The 23,161-nt window shown below is 26.6% G+C and overlaps 1 protein-coding gene across 2 annotated transcripts in view; it reads left to right on the plus strand.

The window, feature by feature from the left end:
• The window catches only part of LOC132927585 (protein unc-80 homolog), a 41,856-nt gene that overhangs the window by 11,187 nt on the left and 7,508 nt on the right, over nt 1–23,161 (plus strand). Inside the window, exons 4-54 of one of the 2 annotated variants that reach the window (XM_060992139.1) lie at nt 632–652; nt 1,380–1,525; nt 5,200–5,365; nt 5,450–5,642; nt 5,724–5,833; nt 6,043–6,123; nt 6,194–6,262; nt 6,335–6,453; nt 6,665–6,847; nt 7,070–7,239; nt 7,348–7,550; nt 7,625–7,743; nt 7,830–7,926; nt 8,002–8,202; nt 8,261–8,496; nt 8,569–8,807; nt 8,890–9,062; nt 9,185–9,333; nt 9,408–9,525; nt 9,604–9,763; nt 9,911–10,070; nt 10,134–10,246; nt 10,321–10,511; nt 10,572–10,775; nt 11,589–11,724; nt 11,789–12,073; nt 12,392–12,532; nt 15,157–15,251; nt 15,332–15,509; nt 15,594–15,751; nt 15,839–15,958; nt 16,046–16,206; nt 16,281–16,434; nt 16,491–16,738; nt 16,803–17,010; nt 17,095–17,287; nt 17,343–17,518; nt 17,606–17,854; nt 17,920–18,052; nt 18,283–18,423; nt 18,552–18,745; nt 19,439–19,549; nt 20,215–20,444; nt 20,504–20,699; nt 21,071–21,289; nt 21,571–21,707; nt 21,777–21,981; nt 22,044–22,196; nt 22,260–22,463; nt 22,608–22,724; nt 22,809–22,952. In XM_060992139.1, coding sequence (XP_060848122.1) covers nt 632–652; nt 1,380–1,525; nt 5,200–5,365; nt 5,450–5,642; nt 5,724–5,833; nt 6,043–6,123; nt 6,194–6,262; nt 6,335–6,453; nt 6,665–6,847; nt 7,070–7,239; nt 7,348–7,550; nt 7,625–7,743; nt 7,830–7,926; nt 8,002–8,202; nt 8,261–8,496; nt 8,569–8,807; nt 8,890–9,062; nt 9,185–9,333; nt 9,408–9,525; nt 9,604–9,763; nt 9,911–10,070; nt 10,134–10,246; nt 10,321–10,511; nt 10,572–10,775; nt 11,589–11,724; nt 11,789–12,073; nt 12,392–12,532; nt 15,157–15,251; nt 15,332–15,509; nt 15,594–15,751; nt 15,839–15,958; nt 16,046–16,206; nt 16,281–16,434; nt 16,491–16,738; nt 16,803–17,010; nt 17,095–17,287; nt 17,343–17,518; nt 17,606–17,854; nt 17,920–18,052; nt 18,283–18,423; nt 18,552–18,745; nt 19,439–19,549; nt 20,215–20,444; nt 20,504–20,699; nt 21,071–21,289; nt 21,571–21,707; nt 21,777–21,981; nt 22,044–22,196; nt 22,260–22,463; nt 22,608–22,724; nt 22,809–22,952 — 8,307 coding nt within the window. The remainder of the gene's footprint in view (nt 1–631; nt 653–1,379; nt 1,526–5,199; nt 5,366–5,449; nt 5,643–5,723; nt 5,834–6,042; nt 6,124–6,193; nt 6,263–6,334; nt 6,454–6,664; nt 6,848–7,069; nt 7,240–7,347; nt 7,551–7,624; nt 7,744–7,829; nt 7,927–8,001; nt 8,203–8,260; nt 8,497–8,568; nt 8,808–8,889; nt 9,063–9,184; nt 9,334–9,407; nt 9,526–9,603; nt 9,764–9,910; nt 10,071–10,133; nt 10,247–10,320; nt 10,512–10,571; nt 10,776–11,588; nt 11,725–11,788; nt 12,074–12,391; nt 12,533–15,156; nt 15,252–15,331; nt 15,510–15,593; nt 15,752–15,838; nt 15,959–16,045; nt 16,207–16,280; nt 16,435–16,490; nt 16,739–16,802; nt 17,011–17,094; nt 17,288–17,342; nt 17,519–17,605; nt 17,855–17,919; nt 18,053–18,282; nt 18,424–18,551; nt 18,746–19,438; nt 19,550–20,214; nt 20,445–20,503; nt 20,700–21,070; nt 21,290–21,570; nt 21,708–21,776; nt 21,982–22,043; nt 22,197–22,259; nt 22,464–22,607; nt 22,725–22,808; nt 22,953–23,161) is intronic. The other variant, XM_060992140.1, reaches the window with a different exon arrangement.

Consider the following 23,161-nt stretch of genomic DNA (forward strand, 5'->3'; position numbering starts at 1 on the left):
TTGAAATATTTTGTTCTCGCTCCTTATAGTATAAATTAACACAGTACAAAACTTTTAAATTAAATACTCAATATGAAATTACCGTAAAATAATCTAATTTTAAGCATTTAAACTTAAATGTAATCTTTGTTTAAAAATTTTTGTTTTGTTTATGTCGTTATTTTTGATTAGAGTTAAAATATTGTGATTTTTGTCCTTTTACTTTTTAGTATGAAATGCTTTAAATGTTCATTTATTTATTTTGTATTATATGGTTAACAATTCAGCGATAAAAGTATTATTATTTTTTTTTAATTTTAATAAATTAGTATTTCGGAACTCACAAAACATGTAGGTACCTATAAAAGTTTGTTTTTATTATTTTTCTTGAATTAATTATCAAAAATTTTAAATCTATATAATTAACCATATATAGTACATACATACAAAAAAAAGAGAAATTTGTGAATGCAGTTTTATATCCCAATAAGCACGTCCACGTATTAAAATGTGACTAAATGGTCAATGGTGAATATATTATTATATTTATTCATATTGGTGAACTGTACCAAACCTATTTAAAATAAATTATTTAGTAAAATTTATATTTATAAATATAAATAATTATTAACTTCTGTTTAATATATTTCAGGAGATGAAAGAAGCATGCAAGGTAAGAATATTTTAAAATTAAAATTTTGTTTAGTCTATTACTACCTACCGAGATTTAAAATAGTCGTCAACTTATAAAATCTTCCAAAGTATCAGTATTTTTTTCGATGAAAGATTTTCCGATTTATCATCATAGTATCGTTAACGCGATGTTTTTTAAGGTTCTAGAAGTGACTCTACATTATTAGTTTGGATATAACTAGATTATATATTGTAATTTAAATCATATTTCGTATACGTATTATATACATTTCAATTATTTTGAAGAGGTGTACTCAAAAACAATTTAATTATGATGCAGGTAATTTAATATTCTGTCATCAGTGGAAGTACTACCGTAGAAGTATAGTATAGTAATTTGAAATATAAAGTAACAATATTTACCAAACGTTTTTATTGTTTTAAAACACTGTTTTAAAAACAATTTTAAATACGTACTATTATAAACATTTATAATCATACATTTTCGGATTTTCCAAATTATTTAAAATCTAAAAATATAGTTATCATATTTTTTATAGTAAATTTAAATTTGATAAACTTACAATTGGTAACTTAATGTATATTTGATAGATTTATTTTGAAAACACTTGCAATTGTTTGATATATCCCGAATACGAGTATTAAATTTTAAATACAAAGATAATCATGTGTTTTTACTTATATTTATAAATATAACGATTAATGCTATATGTTGTCTAATTTGTTTTAATTTGTTTGATTATTAGACTTTTGAACGGTTATTAGTACTAGACTCTCAAATTGACTTGCCGCAAAAACTTAAAGACGAAATTAAATTATTACCTAGATGGAATATTATTCAAGCTTCATTTCCACACATAATACATTCTACAGCAGCTATTCTTCAAAACAGGTATAAAATTAGTAATAGTTAATTTAATGTATACATTTGCATTTTTATTTTCTACTAATCATGATTTTTTGAAACCGCATTTAGCTAATGATAGCTAGAAAATATTAATGTCTAAATGTAATAATATGCGTTGTAGTTTAATATGATATTATTTGTTTGGAGATAACATATTACGATACAAATGTATTTTCAGTTTTTATATTCATATTGTAGAAATGAGTACCTATTTTAGTAGGTAATTTTAAAAGCTAAGAAAAATCTCAGTCTTTGAAATCCTTTTTCTAAAAATGGATTTTCTGATTAATTTTGACGATGCTTTTAGAACTTTTAATGCGATTCAAATTAAATTTAAGTTGCCAAGATTATAGTTATAATGATTTCAAGGAGTTGAATTTTATGAAACTTGTATTGATTAAAAAAAAATTTCTCGCTTAATATATATGTTACATTGGATGATGAACATTGGTAAATTATTCAACCATGTAGGTTGTAGGTAAATGTTGTAAAAACAAGTTTTAAACTATTTAAACTCAAATGTACATCTTTCACCAGCTACTGACGTTGTTCACTAAGATTGGTGGTCAATGATGATAAATTTTAAATAAAACATTGATTTTTTTTATTACTTAATTGATTGTCTTACTACATATTACGTCATATTATAATCTAATGAAAAGTTAGGTTAATTAAAAAAATAGGTGCTCAATACAAATTATTTATTAGTGCAATTAAGAATTAAAATTACTATGACATTTTGAACTGTACAACATTTTCACTGCATTGCAAACACATTTTTTAGGGTAATAACCAGTTTTACATTTGCATCGATTGAAGTCTTGATGACCAGCTATTACTAGTCCTGCAACTTTGCGTAGAGTTATTTCCCTATTTTTAATTTTTTACGTGACTTTATCCAGTTCTATAAATTTTTTTATATTTAATTTTTTTAATTTACATAATTTATTCTTATCATTTTCATACAAAATAATAACTGAAAGTAAATTACGAGGATAACTTTGAGCATCAACATCTGGTATTGTACCGACTTCGAACTTTGATAATTTTTCGTTAGTAATTTTTAACATTTTGACGATGTCAAACCCGATATCCGTCGTTGCACGTTGGTTTTTTTTTAAAATTTTTTTACCTTCAAAAAAGACAACGATTACTTTTTTTGTAAATTATATTTATGATTAATATTATTAAAAAAAATAAATTATAATAACATTAATAATAATATTTTAGTGTTTTTAATTAATTTTCTGTCTCCGACTTTACTGCGTTTTCGTGATTTTCAACACTATAACTAAATCATATAATATGTCGCCTCTCTTTTATTGGTAAAATTGCTTTAATTTTTTCTCGGTACTTCGTACTTTAATACTATAATTAAATAAAACCACAACACTATAATTTAATTAAAATTTTATTTTAACAGTTCACGAATAACACAACTCATAAGTAAGTAGTAACATAAGTACAAATGGTTATACGTGCTCATCGCAAACACAACTCGCAGATTGTATGCGAAGATAATAATAAATAAACTAATAAATCATTTCATATTATTACTTGCGGGTTATCACTAGTTGGGTTTTCGCTCGTTCTTCCTCTGTCGTCATCATATTTTTATACAAATAAAGTTTTGTTGCATACATAGGTACTTATTACAGGATCTTCTTGAATGACGTGCACACCGATATAGATTAATTTAACATCATTCTCCAACTAAACTGGTAGTTAACTAGGGAATATCTACATTCACATAATTTACTATATTCGCCGAAACATAGATATTATACGATGTTATTCAAGTCAAATAGTTTAAAAATGTTTTGTAAAAATATTGCTTATTATTATTTTTTTATTTAAATAATTATCGTTTTACATTAAATGAATAAAATACGAGGTAATTTAACCTAAATTAAAAACTTTAGTGGACGCGAGGGAGGAAACCGTTCAATATTCATAACGTTAAAAATGAATCAATGTTTAAAGTTTAATTTTGTTAATTTTGGTTTATATTTTAATATTTAACTATGACACTGTTTTATTTTTAAATACGAGCGTCCCTCTTATTTTGTATCCTCTTGGATAATTGTTTAGAATCGTGTATGATTACAAAAGAGAGATTAATGATTTTTCATTAGAACGAAGTTTTGCGTTTAATCATTTGTGTGTCGGGTGGTTGGTTCAGTAAAGGTTGGTGTTAGTAAATCCTTATGTAATTCATTGTTACTTGTTAGTCTTATACCACGGCCCACGGGGTAAAGGGCTCAGGTTATTTCCTTAAATAGATTAAAAAGTCTGCATTGGTTTAATATTTGAAGGGTGTAGTTAAATTAAATTAAAATGTCACTAGTGTTATTAGAGATAGGTCATATTAATTTAATAAATTGAAATTATTAAAAATATGATTGGAATTTGAGGCTCCTCCATTGCAACACATCGTCAAGTTGGGTTTAATCTATTAAATTTCGCATTCTGAGAGATTGATTTGGTGATATGAAGTTTGCTGTGTTAAATAAATTATAAGGTGACCAAGCAAAATGTTTGTGTCATGACTGCATAGCTATACTATATAGGTACATATTTTATATTAATTATTATTATTCATTTTCCACCCCTTTTTTATGTTTACATTTTTTATGTGCCCATTGAGTACATAGTAAAAGTTTGATAAAATTTTAATATCATAATTTATCATCAAAGTTGATGTTAAGCACACATATACTTTTGACCTCGTTTAATAAGTATATATTAAAATTACATATATTGTTACAGCGTCACTAATAATTCACATAAATACTTATTTTGTTTCTCAATTTATTTTTAATAAATATTTATTTTGAAAATGTTCTTTCATACATGCAATTTCTTACTTATTTAGTTATAGTTATTAAAATATTCGATTTTGCTAAACTTACAATCTTTATTTTTCTCGTATACTATTTTTAATTTCTGTATATGATCAAAAAAACAAATATATGGAAAACTGGCAAAGGTTTGAAATATAATTTTTACCAGCTTAAGTTTCACTGTAATAAATAATAATCTAAATAATCAATCATTTTCATCATGTCATTTTTTTAGATTTAATATATTTCTATAATTTATAGTATTCAAATGTATGAAGAAATTTACAGAAATTTTAATATCTAGTTTTTAACTGTTAGTTTAGTTTTAAATTTCAATTGTTATGAGTTGTACTCATATAACACATTTTATTATTATGCTTTTTTCATAATTAGATGTTTTATTTATTTCGTATGGCGGAGGTGTTGCTGAAGATATTTGCTGTGAGGTTCTAAGAACAATACAGCAGCCACTGTTTTATTAATATTATTATTGTAATTATTGTAGTTAGATTAGAATCTCAGATACCACATATTGGCTGTCTGCGTTGTTATCAAAAATAACTTTTTTTTAATTATTAAACTGAATTAAATATTTTCTACATTTAATTAGTTTGGTTTATTTTTAATGTGAAATAATAAATATGTGCCTACCAATAAAAATGCTTGCGCGAGTCTAATTTTACCAAAATATTTAATAAATATTAGTTTTTTAGATTCAAAAAAGTATACATAAACATACAATTTTAATTCTTTTTCGAGTAAAATTAGGTTACTTTATTAAATAATTAATTTCTAATTATATATTTTTTTATTTAGAAAAGGAACAAACATACAATACATTGGGCCGATAGAATCAAAACTATTACTTATTCTGCATTGGATAATTCAAGACGCGCCTGATGAATGTGCGGATTCTGATTACGAAAAAGGGACGTTTCAAACTTTACCACATTATTACCTTTTTAATATTCCTACTATGACAGTAAATATTATTTTTAATTCGTAGATTATGATTTTAATTATCTAAAATTAAATTATATTAACTATTTAATTAAATATGTTTTAGTTATTCATTTATTTGATTGCACCTCTAATAAATCAAGTTAAAGAATCAGATTTGATAACTAATGGGTTAGAAAGTGGATTGAAAATGTGGCAAGCATTTTGGGACAATCGCACACCTAACATTGCAAGTTTTTCGGCACATTGTAAGCCAAAACCTAAATCTCTATGGTATAATCTTAAACGACTGTCCCAAGGTATTTTTTCAATAAATATTATTCTCTATAATTAAATTATAAATTTAATTTTTATATTACTTACTTGTTTATTAACTGTAGAAAAACTAAGGAATCAAGAATATAACAGTCGCACAATATCAGCATCTGTTAGCTCACCTCATAATATAAATCATAACGAGTATTGTCAGAGTAAATCACTAGATGATGAGGTATCTATATGTATTTAATTTTTTTTTTTCACATAATATTATGCATATGCTGTTTATTAAATTACATTTAAATTTTATCATTAGATTTTCTTATACTTACCATTAATTGGTAAAACATTATTATAATTTATAATAACTAATCAATAAATATTTAATAATAATATGATTATTAACTTTATTAACACTCGTTTTATTTATGACACTCGTAGATATGGATAACATCACCAAAAGAGAAATGTTTTCCAGAAACTATACCTGAAGAAAGTTCAAGTACGGAAGACGAACAAGTCGTAAGTAAAAAAGAACACAACCTTGTTTATCTATTGTTACTTACTATTATTTTATAAACATACATTATAGGTGATTTTTCACATACCTCCATATGAAGAATATATCAATAATGCAGACAATTTACAAAATAATTACCAAGTATGAAAATGAAATATTTAATTATTATTTAATCGATCATTAATATTACTAAATATCATGTATATTTATTAGGGTAAACCAAGTATATTTCAACTGCCAGTTGGCAAGTCAGACTCAATTTATACTTATGAAGATTTGGCAGCAATAACTTTACCTGAGATGAAGCAATTACAAAAAAAGATGAGAATAGGGTAAATATTCTCTCTTTGTCTTTATGTCTATCCCATCATCTACACACACACACACACACACACACACACACACACGTTATATACATAATAAACGTTGTATAATATATATACACAATAATATTAATTGTATAGATATTTTTGTTGGATTTTTCAATTTTCATTTCATATTATTAATGCGTATAAATGTGATAATTTACGTTTTTAATTTTAGAAATTCAAAAAAAAAAATGACAGGTTCAAGCAGTTACAAAAGTTCAAGTTTCTTAACAGAAGAATCTGTTTCTATTGATTTGAATGCTGCCACGTTTTTAGATGTTGCCGTATTAAGATGTTTATTTGTTCCTCAATGGTGCGAAGAAGGTGTTTACTGGTCTCTTCAATTTTTATACCATAGGTTTGTATAATGTAGTTATTACAAAGTTGTATAATAATACTAAATTTTTAAAATGTATAAATAATCTAAAAAACGAATAGATATTAATAGTACACAAATAATATTTGAGAACCTTTTATACATAATACATGAAAAATAAATAAATAAATTTAGTTAGGAGTATAAAAATGCAATACTTCACATAAATAGTTAAATTTTTGTATGCATCTTCTGTTATAATAGATTACAGAGTATCAATGAAAATATAAAAATTAAACAAGAACCTCGAAGACGCAGTAATTCATTGCCAATACCTAAAATTGAGGTATCATTTCATCATGAACCAGATTTTCGAGGAAGAATTGTAAAACCGAATTATTCGAACATATTTGACGCAGGCGATAATTCACCTGGTATGCTTATTTCAAAACGTGTTATTACGAAATTAAGTTTGACGAATGTATCCATACATTCAATCTAAAACATTATTATATAATATATTTCTTTTATTATTTATACAGAAATGATCAAAGATAGAAAAAGAACATTTTTTGAAGATCGAGATGTAACGAACCTTCATTCAAGGCATGCCAGTGAACGAATAAAGAAAAAGAAAAAAATTGTGGACTTGAAAGCATTTGCAGTGGGACGTAAACTTTTGTCAAAATCAGAAAAAAATTTACAAAAAATAGATTACATAAATGACGTGATGATGCTAGAGCCAGTAATTACTAATACATTTTAAATAATATTTTTTAATTAAAATGTTCGATAAAAATATTCAATATTTTAATACAGTGTCATGATGGCTATGCAAATGAAGAATTACCAAACCCTTTAATTAAAAAATTAGAGTTTTTGTTTCAAAACAATAAAACTGGTTTTCTTAATAGAGGAAAGAGTCTTCCAAGTCTTAGGTATTTATCAATATTTTATGTTTGTGTATAAAATGTATGATGATAATGTCTATACCTATAAATATTATTATATTTTTTTCTTTCAGAGTTAATGATATAAAACACGTGAAAAGTTTCCTAAATCCAATTATTACTATAACGGAACACTCTGGTATAACTTCCCCAGATATAAATTACTACAAGGTTAGTGTGTTTAGTTTTATTATTTGTTGGATGTTTTTTAATAATTTCATAAACAAATTGATTAAAATATTATAGGCAAAATTCTTTGACGAGTTTCCATTTGACAACGTATTTCCACAAGGACAAAAACTATCTAAAGAATTTCGTCAGTCGAATTTAACAAGATCTCAAACTGATTCGAATATAACATATATTAGCGAAGAAGTAGCAGAAGTTCCAGGCTCATTAAATTACATAACAAAAGATGGGGATGTTGATTTTGAAGTTGTGTTAAGGGTATGATCGTATTTATTATTAATTTTTTAATTTTTTATAATATTTATGATTTTTTTAGGCCATCCATTTTTCAGTGTATCAAGTAAACACTTGTAAAACATTTAGAGTATGTGAAGTTGTTATTAATTTACTGGAATTACTGTTGGACCTGGGAATATTAAATCAATCATGGCATGGAGATGTTGCTAAAGTTCCCAATACTAGTTTACATAATATTAGTCCCGAATACTTGGTGCATTTATCATACAGTAAACCAATGTCAGCACATGCACTTGCCATGAGCTCCATTATAAAGCAAGTGTTTTTTTAATTGTCTCTGTACAAAATAAATAATTGCTAAATTTTTAAATTCAATTTAATTTACAGAATAATACAAAATTTAGGATGTCCTCATAGTTGTGGAGAAGGACATAGAGGACCTCCTGCAAATTTTGTACGGACCCAATGTCAATGTTTGCTAAATCGACTAAAACAATATGACAAACGTCAATTTTCAAACTATTTGAGACATTTTGTTAAAAACAACTCACTTACTTTTATAATAAATTTTATTCATTCATACATTGGATTCTGTACTGAACCAATGCAAATACTCTCACCCATGTGTAAGTTCGAGTATAAACAAAACATAATCAGTTTTATTGGTTTTAATTAAATGGTCTTTATATGGTATTATTTCTTTTACAGACAACAAAAGGAAATCTCTTGATACGATATCCCAGATGAGTGGATCTCCATCGGGATATGGACCATCGATATGTAGTAAAGGAAATGAATATCATGTTATAAGTGTTATATTTAGAAGTCTTATTACTAGAGTTGTTATGTCATATAAAGAACTAAAACATCCTGAAAATACTGTAAGCATGACATATACCCAAGTGTTAAAATATTATTATAATACTATAATTTATAATTAGTTACATAAATTAAGTGCAAGTAATATTAAATATATGTAATAATAAACCTTTCATTTTAATAGGATATTTATAATACTTTAAGATTTTTAATCGGTTACGTCAAAGACACTCATTCATCAATATTTAGACGCGTGATGTTAAGTGGATTACTAGATACAGCTAATAGAAACAATGAAAAGCATTGCAATATTCAAACTACACGTGTAATTAGGTAATATTCGGAAAAATATGATATCTATAGTAAATAGTTTCAATAAATGTTTAATTAAATGCGTATTGTTAAAGGCACATACCTATTCATGATCACGATGAGCATTCAAAATCTATAACGGAACCATTTGTACTGGATAGAACAAATAGAAAGCTTTTATTTAAAAAAAGAAATACAATAGCTAGTTATTCAGTTAAGGCTCATTGTTTTACAATTTTGTATTTTCCAATTATTAAGAAAATTCCAAGAACATATCAATTTTTTTTCTAGAATGCTTTTGAAAACCAAATTAGCGATGATATTAGGAATCAAATGTCATCAGTTAGTCTGAAGAGAAGAAAAAATCCAATGCTAGTTTCTAAACCCAGTGAAGGAAGTATGCAATGTTCTAAAAAATCATATACAAATCGTTTACAAATCAAAGAAATAGGTCAGTTGAACAATTATTTTTTATTTTAACAAAAATATATAATATATACTATATAGTTAGAAAATATAAATGTTTTTAAGGAATATAGATTTATATTTTATCGAAAAATTTCTAATAATATCGTTTTACTATTATTTGAATTATTAGTTAATTGGATTAGTTCAAAGTCAAGTGTGCACGAATGCCGTACGAGACCGCAGGGTTTAAGTTCTTCTTATGACTCATCTTCGGATGTAGGCTCATTAGTACGACAAGCAGCAAATTTACATCAATCATATTGCAGAGGTTCTAAAAAGAGTAGAACTGGGTAAATTAATTTAATATAGATAGAATATATTAAGTTTCAAATATATAAAATTGTACGTTTTAGAATGTCTCAAACGTTCAAGAAAACTAAAAAGCGAATGGGCCACCATTTAAATAAGTATGTTTTTCGAAAAGGAAGAAAAAAGGATAAGAGTACTGAAGATTCTCAAGGAAGCTGTAAATTTGTTATTTTACTTTGTATATTTAAAGTTTAACTAAAACGTAATACTAATATCCATGAATTTTTTCAGATTTAAGTCGCCGAGATTCTTTAGATGATGGGGATCACCCTCATCAATCAGAATTTGTCGTTTTAAAGGAAAGAAAATTAGTACAAATTAAACAGCTAAGAGCGGGAATTCAGCGGTTTTCAATAATGATGGAAATGTGTGGACCAGGTTCTGTCCCAGATGCAAATTTCATATCTGCAGCATTTGATTTGGTAAATAAAAAAATATATAATTTATCTAGATTGTAATTTTTATATAAAATATTTCTTTAGCCAAATACACCAGTTTTGGCAAGAGCAGTTTTTCTTTTGGAATGTTGTCATTTTGTACATGGTTGTAATAAAGGTCAATGGTCTACTTGGATACGAATGGTGAGACCTTCTGGTTTAAATTTTAAACAATCAGTAATTTCTGGAGCCAAGAAGTCCGTTGTCGTTCAACATAATGCTGGAAAACTTTTTCGCCAATGGGGAGAAGTAAATATATATAATATATAAATACACGTATTAGGTCGATCTGATCTTCAAGGGAGGGGTCCGTGCCAAATGCATAAGATAAAAATAGGGGTCCACGAAAGTTATTAAGTCAAAAACACGTATACAGTAATTTTTACGAAAAACACGTATACGATAAACAACATTTAATATCAAAGTATCACCCTCCTATTAAAATTATAATTTGTATTTTATTTTATTAATTCAACTCGCATACCCTGGTGATTAAAAAAGTTAATAAATATTGTCATTATTATATAATTTTTACTCCTTAGTGCTTATTAAATCCTATTTAAGTAAATACCTCCGTGTAAGCTATCAAAAACACTATCATATTAATTTGTCTAAGTAATATTCATATGAAATAAGAAAATTCATCTGTATACATTGTATTGGTATATACTTGCTATTTAACATCAATGATCTGTAAAACTGTAGATGTGTAAGAACATAAATCCAAATATTAGAGTTATGTTGTCCATTTTGGAAGGATTATAGTAAATAATTGTATTTGAAAAATGATGCAGATTATATATATGACAAGTTTTTCTTATGATATATTTTCAAGATTTTTGGTTGAACATAAATTAATTTTAATAATTTTAAATATATAATTACGCAACTTCAATACTGACGTTCTATGCAGAAACACTAATTAGTAACTTTAAATCAGTATTTAAAATTTTAAATTTAATAAAAAATAATTATATAAATCCCTAAAAGAGATAAAATGTGTAAAGTTATTAATAAACATTGACAAATATAATAGTATGTACAATTTATTTTGATAAACAGATTATTGCTGCACGTTTAGATGAAATGATTTCTGAGGATAAAAAACAATTGCCTCACGTTTTATCGTGTATTGCTGACGAAGCTAATCAACGAGAGTTACAAAATGAAGACGAAGAAGAAGATTTTTTGGATGAAAGTAAAATAATTTGAATTTGAATTTACCTAAAACACATTTTAAATATATATAATTAATGTATTAGCATCTGGAATTTCTCGGATGTTCAGTTGTCCAATGGTCCTTCGGTTAATTGCATGTATGTTATTTTTGGAAATAACTTCCTATCTACGGGAGACATATAGAAGTTTACCAAAAACTCGACCATCAAATCCTTACACAACATTACCGGTCACATCAAATGCCTGGGAAAGGGAAAGGCAATCTCATAGTAGAGAAGGACGACGATGGTCGATGGCTTTATCGTCGATGGGCCATTCACAAGCTTCTGCTCAAAGTTTACAATCGATTTCTGGTGAAAAGGATCAAGGTATATTTCACCTGGATACTAACAGTTTGTTAATAGTTTTTACTAATTGCAGGATCTACGTGTTAAGAAATAAAATTTACCTTTATTCCAGTAAAAATGTCATAAAGTATGACAATTACTATTGAATGGCGTTATAATAATACTAATATATCCTAAGATCGATCATTGAATTCTGTGATTCATGTAACATGTTTGAAATTAGCTTTCGTAGTTATACATTTGTTAAGAAAAAAAAAACTTGAGTGTGAACAAATATTGTATCTTTGGCAAAATTGAATGCTTGTTTAACGAATGGATGTCATTACTGTTGTATCGCAGAGATGGAGAAAAGTGGAAATGAGCTTTTACAGAGTCATTTAAAACCAGAAGAGGAAGTTAGTCGAAAAAGTAGCGTCATTGTTGCTACAAATGTGTTGACCAAACTTCGCAGACACGCTAAACTAATTAAAGAAAAGCGCGGTATGAGCTTCAAACAGTGTTACTGACCAATAATATTGCACTACATATATAAAAAAATAGTTTGCATGGAATATAGTCCGAAACTAATTTTTACTGATGCTTTTACCAAATTAATTTGTGTTAACATTTGTTTGATTTGTTTGCCTTGCGCCTTGTGACAGACTGATTTTGCTTTGCATTCCCGATAAAAATTTGTCAATAGAATATATTCATGCTTATATAACAACTTATTTCTAAGTACCTATTACAAAGTTCACAGATGAGGTTTTACATTTCAATTCATTAGGTATTATTTTAACAACTACCTACTCTTCTTTATTAATGATAATACTCGTTTTATATATTATGTTGATTGATATAATATAGTTAATTACAATATTTGGATACTTAACTAAATATTTTATTTAAATAACGTTTTATAATTCAACATAAAACTTACATAAAGTTATAAATACTATTATTATCTAGGTATAGTATTTGTATAAAATTAATTTATATTCAACAAGTCCAACTTAAATCTTAATACGTATTACTTTTTGTACGTTTGACACAAATTAACGTATTCTAATAAATTAACGCAATGATTTGTATAAACATTCTTATAATCAAGATCTAGATTGAAACAAAAACACTAAAAAATTGCTTAAGTTTTAAAACTTAGTATTAATATTTTATGTTTTAATTACAGTTTTCAAGTTAGTTCAATACTAGTCAAAGGTAAATATAATTAGAGTGAGCAATTCATCGGATACCCTAGCGTTATTTATACAATTAATATAATAAACTAACTTGTTCTCGAAATAAATTAAATGATAAATATATGGTTTTTTTTTATACTTTTAAATAAATAAAATTTTTAAAAAACATTACCTACTTAACATGTGAAACTGTTATAGATACACGTTTTTTAAAACTCAGGTTTCTGATAAAATTAAACTACTTTTAGTATTATATATTTACTTTGTATATTATATTTTACATATTTAAAGACTTAACTAATCTTTATAATACCTATCATTCATAAACATATTTAAAAAATGTGATTTACAAAATATAACAACTGAATTTTTCTCGTAGATGCATAATCTACTTATGCATCGTATCTTTAATCCACAATTTGAATGGGATTTAATCGATCAATTTATATTATATACGTGTAAATATTTTTATATACTAATATGAACATTGGACAATGGACATATTTTTGAGCATTATATATTACAATAGGGATACTAATTACTAATAACTATAATAGCTTACGATTTATACGGTTTTCACTTTAAAATCATAATATCCTACTATTCCTACTGCATACTTACTTAATGTTTCGTATGAACGTGAATGTGTACTACAAATGTGTTAACTATAATTTCCAGATTACACATAAAGGTTAGTTTAATGACTAATTTGTATGGAATTTAAATCAAGAAATATTGATTTATTATATGTTTAGTGAACTTTGATGCAATCAGGCATAGACTGTGTAATGTATAATGTGAAATGTACTGTGTACTTACCTATAATTGTGTGGCATCTGTAAATAAGATATGTTATATGAGTCTCCATTTAGTCTGTAATATGTATATATTATTATATAAAATAATAATGAATTGAATCCTAATATTAGTTTTTGCACTTTTTTAACATACAAAATGTCCTAGATTGAAACCAGTTTAAATGTTAGGTCGTTTAATTTAAACAGTAAAGAAACAATTGTTCTATGTACAATTTTGATTAATTAATATATATTTGTAAAATTATGTACCCAATGGTAAACTATTCTGTTATTCTTCTGCAGAAAACACAGAACGATGATTATTATTTTCTTGTATTTAAACAATTTATTATATAAATATGTGATACTATTCATTATAATAAAATATTTTCTGTAACCTGCATAAATACATACTCAATAGATACCTACTCATTACCTGTTAATGTTTACACTGTTTACAGAAGCCTTAAGTTTACCGCTCACTTGTGTACATAATGAAAATCTAAATTAAACATCATCAACATTGAATAATATTAAAAGAGAAATTAATGGTTAATGCACGAATATTTACCAATCCGATCGTTTTCTAGCGTTACTATTTATCTTCTATAACTATTTTCGTAATAAATCTGTGTTTCAATCATCTATTATTGAAAATCAAGAATACCAAGAACAATTTGTAATATATATATATATATATATCTATTTATGTATAGAAATGCACATGTTGTAAAAAGTATACGTCATTATTTTGTACTCCAATTATTGAAAAATCGTAAATATTAGCTGTATAGTCTCTGGTAGAATATTATATTTGTTTGAATAGTGTAATATCTGTAATCCTATCACTACTGTTCCTCGAAGTTTTTTTTTTAGAAGATAATTATTATTCAAGTTAATTGTCTTTATTTTCTACTGTGTTTATATATCATTTATGAATCTGAATTATAATTGTATAGATTATCAGCATCGTTTAGGTGTAGTGTTGTTTAGATTGCGCTATTAAAAAAGCAATTCTTGTTGCACAGTATGTGATTCCGTAGAGGTTGGATTACCAAGATTACACTATTCATATACAATATTGTACACAATTATTTTGACAAATAAATTTTTTTTTTCGTCTGATCAGCTCCCGTTGACAAAGGTAAAACTTGTCTGAAGCGAAATGATTGTGAATCTGGACAGTCAAATGAAAATTCTAATTCAAATGTTCATTTTAATCAGGTGAATAAAAAAAAAATAAATAATAATCATACTTTCCATTGATCCTGTTATATAACATTAACATTGTTTTCTTCGGTTAGTGGGACGAAACGAGTTCAGCGAACACAGATGATAAAAGAAATAAGGGGGCAGGTCAATCTACTGTTCATCCTTTGTCACAAAGAAAGAGCATGGCGGGATCAATTAAGCGATATAGTTTGAAATTACGAAGAAATACTAAAGAAGGAATAAAAGAAATTATGTCTTCCGATGGAGATTGTGCGTATTATATTAGTGTTACTATTATACACGCTATTAATATATAATACATGATGTGATTAAACTAACTCAAATTTTCTTAAGATCGGAGCGATACGTCAGACGGTTGTGCTGCAGTAATACCTGGTGAAATTAGCGGAGAAGATGAATCGGGAGCCATGATGAGTGATGATCATGCGCCAACTAGCCCATGTGAAAGTAATGAAACTGACGATACGACATATTTTATGCCATGGTTAAAAGTAATTTTGTTAAAACATTCTTATACGAATCATTTTTTAGAATAATTACACGCATAGTAATATTTAATTACTCAATTATAATTTCAGACTGTAATTCAAATAAATAAGTCATTTGACCATAGTTGCACTCATCAGTCATTTTGTCATCCATTCTGTTATAAAAGACAGATGCGATCTTGTTCAAGACTTATTAAAGCTATCAGAAAGGTAACATACATTTTTATTTTATGTAATTTAAGTAATTTAATCACTAACGTTATGATTTACTAATGTTATAAATACTTTCATACATAGTTATATGGTGAAGAATTTGGTTTAATGGCTTCCCTAGAAGGCAGTGGGGATTTTGAAGAATTTGGCATGATAACAAAAATTGACGCTAAAAAAAATTTTCAACTATCAAGCTGTCAATCTTCTCCAAACAAACGAAAAGATAGTCTTGGAAAAATAGAAAAGTAAATAGAATATTATCTTCATATATTTAAATTAATCAATTTAGTTTTATATAATGTATATACATTTTTTTTAGTTCTAATTTACTTTATAATCTCGGAGAAAGTATGTCAAGCAATAAAAAAATGCTGTTAAAATCTGATTCTAAGGTTCATGAAAAAAATGATAGTAAAAACACCAATGAAGATAAGAATGATCCTCCAATAATTTTGAAATACATAAAAAATCAAGTAACAAACTAATTATTTAAATTAATTTATACATAAATAATCATATTGTTAAATAGGTACACGACATTTTTCATTGTTCAATGGCCTTATTGATAAAAGCAGCTGTTGTATTAACGGAGGAACAAGTTCTGGATATTTTACCAATTGCATGGGAATTTTTACTAGACCCCAACCAAGAATTGGTGGCGTCTTCTTCAACTTTGTTCATTATAGCAGCGTTTAAAGCTCCTCAAAAATGCATTGAACTAATTAGCAGCAGTTTAACTAATAAAGATCCTATAATTAGAGCCAATGCAATTTTAAAGTAATCATTTTTTTATACATTTTTTTAGTATATTGATAATTTTGTTTTATTAATATGTCTATAGATTTCATATTTTATGGAAAAACCGATTTCAACCATGGCCTCGAATGGAAGAAGGAGCACATAATTCATTCAGAATACCTCCACCAGGAATTGAATTTACTTTAACTTCACCTAAAATTGGAATAGAATGTTTACCTATCGTTGATCCTCCTTGGATGCCTCAAGTGGAAACCAAAGTAGAAGAAGTGACAATTGGTCAGGATACACATGTAAGCATTTATAATGATATTCTCTGAACTAATAATACAACTATAATAATATATACGTATGATGTTTATAAAATTAATTTATAGCGATCATTAGTAACAGCGACTAAAACACGTAAAAAACAGCAAACAGAACTTATTAAATTGGCTTTAGAAGCTAAGGAAGATCAAAGAAGAAACGAACGAGAAAGTTTTCTCATCACAGCCATTCCTATTAACAGTCAAGCGGCACACGAGTCAAGCATGCACCATGGTTTATCTGACCCAGAATATGAAGAAGGTTAATCATTGATAATTTATGTTTATTAATTTAATTTACTTAATACTGTGTTTAGGCGTCGAAGTCGATGAACATGAAAACCAATTACGTGTTGTGGCACATCATTTAGTTCAATCTGTAACTGTGTTATTTCCATCTGCTCTTTGTTCTGCAGTTATCGATATCATAACGTTATTAAATGATCCCGCCGTTACAGCAGATGGTAATTCAGTTTGTGAAACAGCTTATCAGGTATAAACTATTCAAGTGCAATATGAACAAAATGTATAAACAACAAATAAAGATTATAAAATGTTAAAATCGTATACAATTGTATAGGTCATATGGGACTGTCTGGTTGAAGACTGTAATCTATTTTTACGTTTCGTGTTGGAAAGACTAACCAGGGACAATCAAGAAAAAATGTTTAAGTTGTTACGTCATTTAATACGATTTGTACCAAAACTACCCCACCAAGCTGCGTTTATTTTGTATAATTATATAATTGGGTATGTTATGTTTTATGTGAGATCACCACATGAAGAAGGCCAAATTATGATTGGTTCGGCTTTATCTATTTTATGGATGGTAATACAATATAATTGACTTTACTTTTTATTCTTAGTTCGTTTAATAAAATTTGAATATGTTAGGTTGTCCATAGTGTGCATGGTATAATGTTCAAAGACTTAAAACAAATACTACGAAAAGAACAATGTGATGGTTCAATATTACTTACAGCTAATGTTCCTTCTACAAAGAAAGTTGTAGTGCACGGTCCTCAAGGTAAATATAATTTAATTTAAATTAGTGTGCACTCGATCACTATAGTACACTCATAGATAATAGAGCAATGAATTAAATATAAACTAACTAGTTATCGTGGTAAGGTGACTGTAGTTGTGAGATTGATAATTTATCCCAGTTGGTTCTTATTCCAATAATATACTTATTCCCTTGTTTTGAGTATAAGTTTAGTATGCTAAAAAGATTTCAAAAATATACAAATTTTACAGAACAAATGTCTGGAGGTATACCATCACAATTTCCTGTGCAAGAAGATACACAATTTTTCCAAATTTTAAAAGAATCCTTAGATTTTTTCGGTATACCCGAAGAACGACACAGAGAGTTTTTCCTTGTTAATATTAAAACACGTGAGTACAATTTAAATATCTAAAATATTTAATACTTATAGTTTTGATTATATTTTAACATGGTTATTGTTATAAAAAAAAAAAAATGATATGTTATAGTAATGTAAAATTAATATTTACATTTTTAGGTCAAATTCATAATCCTACTTCTTATGTAAGGGATTATTATTTTTTCAAGAGATCACAATATCCTCAGCTAGAATTAATCCAAATGGATCTTACTGAAGCCTTCAATCAGTTACAAAGTCAGGAGCTTATACACAAATTTATTGAAATAGGAAAAGTACTTCTCACTTGGGCGATTTTAAAAAATGTTGATATGGTGAGTTATATATTTTACTATTTAGTAAAAATAACTAATAATAACTAACTCATAATATCACAACAATATTGAACGTTATAAATTCTGGTTTTTCATTAAAATTTGTTTGACATTGTGACATTGTTTCTAGCTTAATATGTTTATAGGAAAATATAAAATAAAAATTATATTATTGTAAAACCAATGATTTTTTTCAGATTAATATAGTAACATCCATTAATATATGTTACTAATAATATCTTTAAAATCTTTAAACTGTAATTTTTATTGATTATCTTAAAAATAGCACTAGCGTTAATCGAAAAGCTCAATGTTTGTATTCAAATATATATTATATTAAATTAAAAACACCAATTATTATTTTACTTAAATTAGAAAATATTTTTTTTTACCGAGTTATTATATGTATTTTCATATAGGTACTAAACAGAATATCTATTATAAATTCTTAAAAATTAAATTAAATTTTACGGTTTGTTATTATTATAATAATGTTTATTTAGTTTCTGATAGGGACTAATTTTACTTATTTGTAATGTTAAGTTGTTTCGAAATAAAATTTAAAAAAAATAGAGAAAAAAACCTTGCATTGTAGTGTTAACTTTATTAATTAATACATTATATATTATTATAAAGCATGCAATAATTCATATAATCGAATAATTTAGTTTATTTTGAATTTTATTTTTTAAGGTCGTACAAAGAGTGGTATTTTTACACGAGGAATTAATTAAACTTCCTTCATTTCCTAGAAAAGCATTAGACGCAGATCTCGATTTATACCAAGGTGGTAACATGGGAAAGGTAAATATCATTACTACCATGGATATTATCTATTAATACTATGAGTCTAATTTGTACGGTTTTACAGTGCTTACAGAAATATGTTATTAATTACGACATTTATTAATGATTTTTTCGAGTTATTTAAGTTGATAATTTGATAAACATGCCTATATTATATTATTAAAATAATTAAATACTGATAATATAATATTATTATATAAAATAATAAATAAATTAGGTATTTTTGGAAAAAATGTAATCAACTTACCCCTATTAAAAGTAAAACAAATTACTATATCAAATAGCTATATAAAAAACATATTATGAAATATACTTAGTGATATAGGTTGATAGAAAGTTCCCGCTCAAAATCGTTTTTAGTATACAACGATATTTCATTGAATTCAAATTTAACACGCCTATAATCGATACCTATTTTACAACCAAAGAGGTACTTACTTGCTTGCTTAGGTACTTTTTTTTTATTAAAATGTCGTTGACCTTTGTCTTATAATAAACATTTTAAATTAACATTCAGTTTTAAATTATACATTATGTTTTTGAGGGGTAGTGAATGGGCCATTGTTTAATTTGCTTTGGGTTTGAAATATGCTTGTCACGCGAATGATAAAAATTTTCTTTAAAGACGTTCGATCAATATTGTGTTTCATCCGTTCTTACAGGAATTATTAGGATTGGATTTATTACACAAGTTTATTTGGGTTCGATTACTTGCCCGGATGTTTGAAGCAATGGCTGGAAACTTTGCTTATTCGGGTGATATCCACTTGTTTTTGAACGTATTGAACGGAGCGGTTACATTGCACAGCGAAGATTCTTGCGTATTACGTTATGTAATGGCTACGTATATAAACGCCGCTCGCAACTTCAAAAATATATTTTCAAGCAACGGGTAAATAATCAAAATGCATATTTAGTTTATTGGTATTTAATTATTATTTATACTCACAGGTATCTATTGATTATTCCCACACTACTCCAACTATACGCAAGTCACCATACAAATAAAATTGTTACTCGATCAATTGAATATACTATTAAGCAGTTTTACTTGATGAATCGTAAACCATTCATATTACAAATGTTTGGCAGTGCATCTAGTATACTAGACTTAGACGATGCAACAAATGTTGAGGATTCAAGTCGCGTATGTGATTTATAGTTCATATTATAATTAAAATTTGACAGTATGATTTTGTATTACGCATAGTTTATATTTTAATATTTTGTACAAAAACTGTATAAAAAAAAAATCTTTTATTTTTAGAATTTAATTATATGTATGGCCAGTCATTTGGTTTTTGGATGTATCCATGTTTTGGGTATACACTTGATTCTTCGGAAACATATTGTAAAGGTGTTTACCCAATATATGGCTATATCTAAAAAATCATATATAACAACGATTTTATTTAAATAGTACCTACCTTAGAGATTATAATACGATAAGTATTCAGTACCTATTAAATATTTAACTCATTTTTCCTTATGTTTTTCTGATAAATTTGAATTGTTTAGGTTGAAGCTAATTACTTTTTCAAATTGATATTGAGCTTGGAAACTGCATCTCCCGATCCTATTCATATTAGTGAATTGATAAAAGAAGAAAAGCCGTTACAAGCGGTTGACTTTTGTTATCAAGACGAAGATGATACTATCACAATACAGGATTGTATATCTTTATGCGTAATGGTTATAGCATTTTCACCTGAAACGCTACGCTCATATCAAATGCTCGTGAGTATTTTTGAACATGGATAATAGTTCTTAATTCAAAACGAATTATTATAAATGGCGTACAAAGGTGTTACAACATTTTTCTAGTAAAAATTCTCAGAAGACACAATTTTTTACTTAAAACTCATGTTTTTATTATAATGATGTATTTTCTTTTAAATTGTACATAACCTCTTTGAGTAATGTTTTCAATATTTTACCATCATTGTATATTATGAATTAATAATTTACAACACTAACTATTATATAGATTGTAAATTATACAATTTTTATTTTTGTAGCTTATTTTGGAAGCCATTTTACCATGTTATTTGAAACACATTCAGCAACCAATGTACCGAGATATCGAAAGAGACGTAATCAATCAATTAATAATTTCTATAAAAACATTAATTAATAACAGTGAAGCACTATCAAAGTATGCATTTTAGGTTTATATACAACAATAACTTTTGTTTATCAAAACTATTTCAAATTTGTATACTAGACATTACAACGGTCCACAAAAAACTAGCCAGGAACCAAAAGATTCTAGTCAAAGAAATTGTAGTAAAGGACTATGTTCTCCAACTGGTGGTGAAACAAAAGATCTGGAATCGAATTCAAAAATGTTTAGTGAGCGTAAAATTCATAAATCTCCATTCGATAGAGAGTTTTTGGAATTCGAGATGCAAGTTGAGGAAAAATATGCGGTAAGATTATTATATTATTTATATCTATTTCATTTATATTATTACAAACTTACTTTTTTTAGGCTTTAAGAAACGAATTTCGTCGAACTAGAGATGTCTTGTTGTCAGTTGTCACAGATTTTGTGGTTATATGCCATGCCAGACTTACTGAATTAAGTCGAAAGTATCCTCAAGAAGGGAAACCTTTTGAGATTTTAGACACACGAATGCAAATCGTTAGTTTTTATACTTAAAGTGTAATTTGTCTCTTGTTTACTTATTATTAAATACTTTTATAGAGGTTAGGTGAAGTGGCTCATAGCTTATTGAAAGTATCGCCTTATGACCCAGAAACTATGTCGTGTAAAGGACTACTTAAGTACATGACAAATATTTTGCCAATAGTTGATTGGGCAGCCGAAGCTTTACGTCCAACTCTCTTAGGAATTCTTAGGAGACTTGATAAAACATTTAATAAAATTTACAAAAAGCCATCTATCAGAGTAAGTAGAGTAAAAATTATAGTATATTATATATTATTATGTATTAATATAGACGATATAGTTCAAAATGTCGATTTTATAAAATATATTTTAACTAAATTATATTAGAATGGAAATGTCTAAACGACGTTTCTTATGATTTAGAGATACACTGATTGGTATGCTGCAGGGGAATTAATAAAAGGTGTTTATGAAATACTGTCGGAACATCCATTTATCGTACATATTCCACATTTCAAAGCTTTAATTTCCACTTGCCAAGTAAGTAATACTACTATTTTTTAGTTTTTTTAATGGAAGATATTTTACATTTAGTTTAATTTAACTGTTATTTGTTATATGTAGGGTATCATAGTTGGCGATTCAGGGACTACGGCTACTGCGGCAGTTGATAATTTCCAACAATCTATTATACCAGTGGAAACACCTCCTCCGCATTTTTGTGCCATTGTCATACGTCTATTGGCATTACATATTTTGGCAATAGGGGTAAATTAGTAGAAATATTTAGGAAACTATAAAGTACTATTCCTGCATACAATTATAGGCTATAGCTAAATGATTTTAATCACGAAGTATAAAATTAAATTCTGTATATGTATCTTAATCAGAAATAAAATGTAAATTCTTGTTAGGGGACAAAATAATTTTGATCGTAATCAGATTTATCTAAATTATTATATAACATGAAATAGCAT

The sequence above is a fragment of the Rhopalosiphum padi genome, chromosome 3, assembly GCF_020882245.1.
Source record: "Rhopalosiphum padi isolate XX-2018 chromosome 3, ASM2088224v1, whole genome shotgun sequence".
Classification (NCBI taxonomy): domain Eukaryota; kingdom Metazoa; phylum Arthropoda; class Insecta; order Hemiptera; family Aphididae; genus Rhopalosiphum; species Rhopalosiphum padi.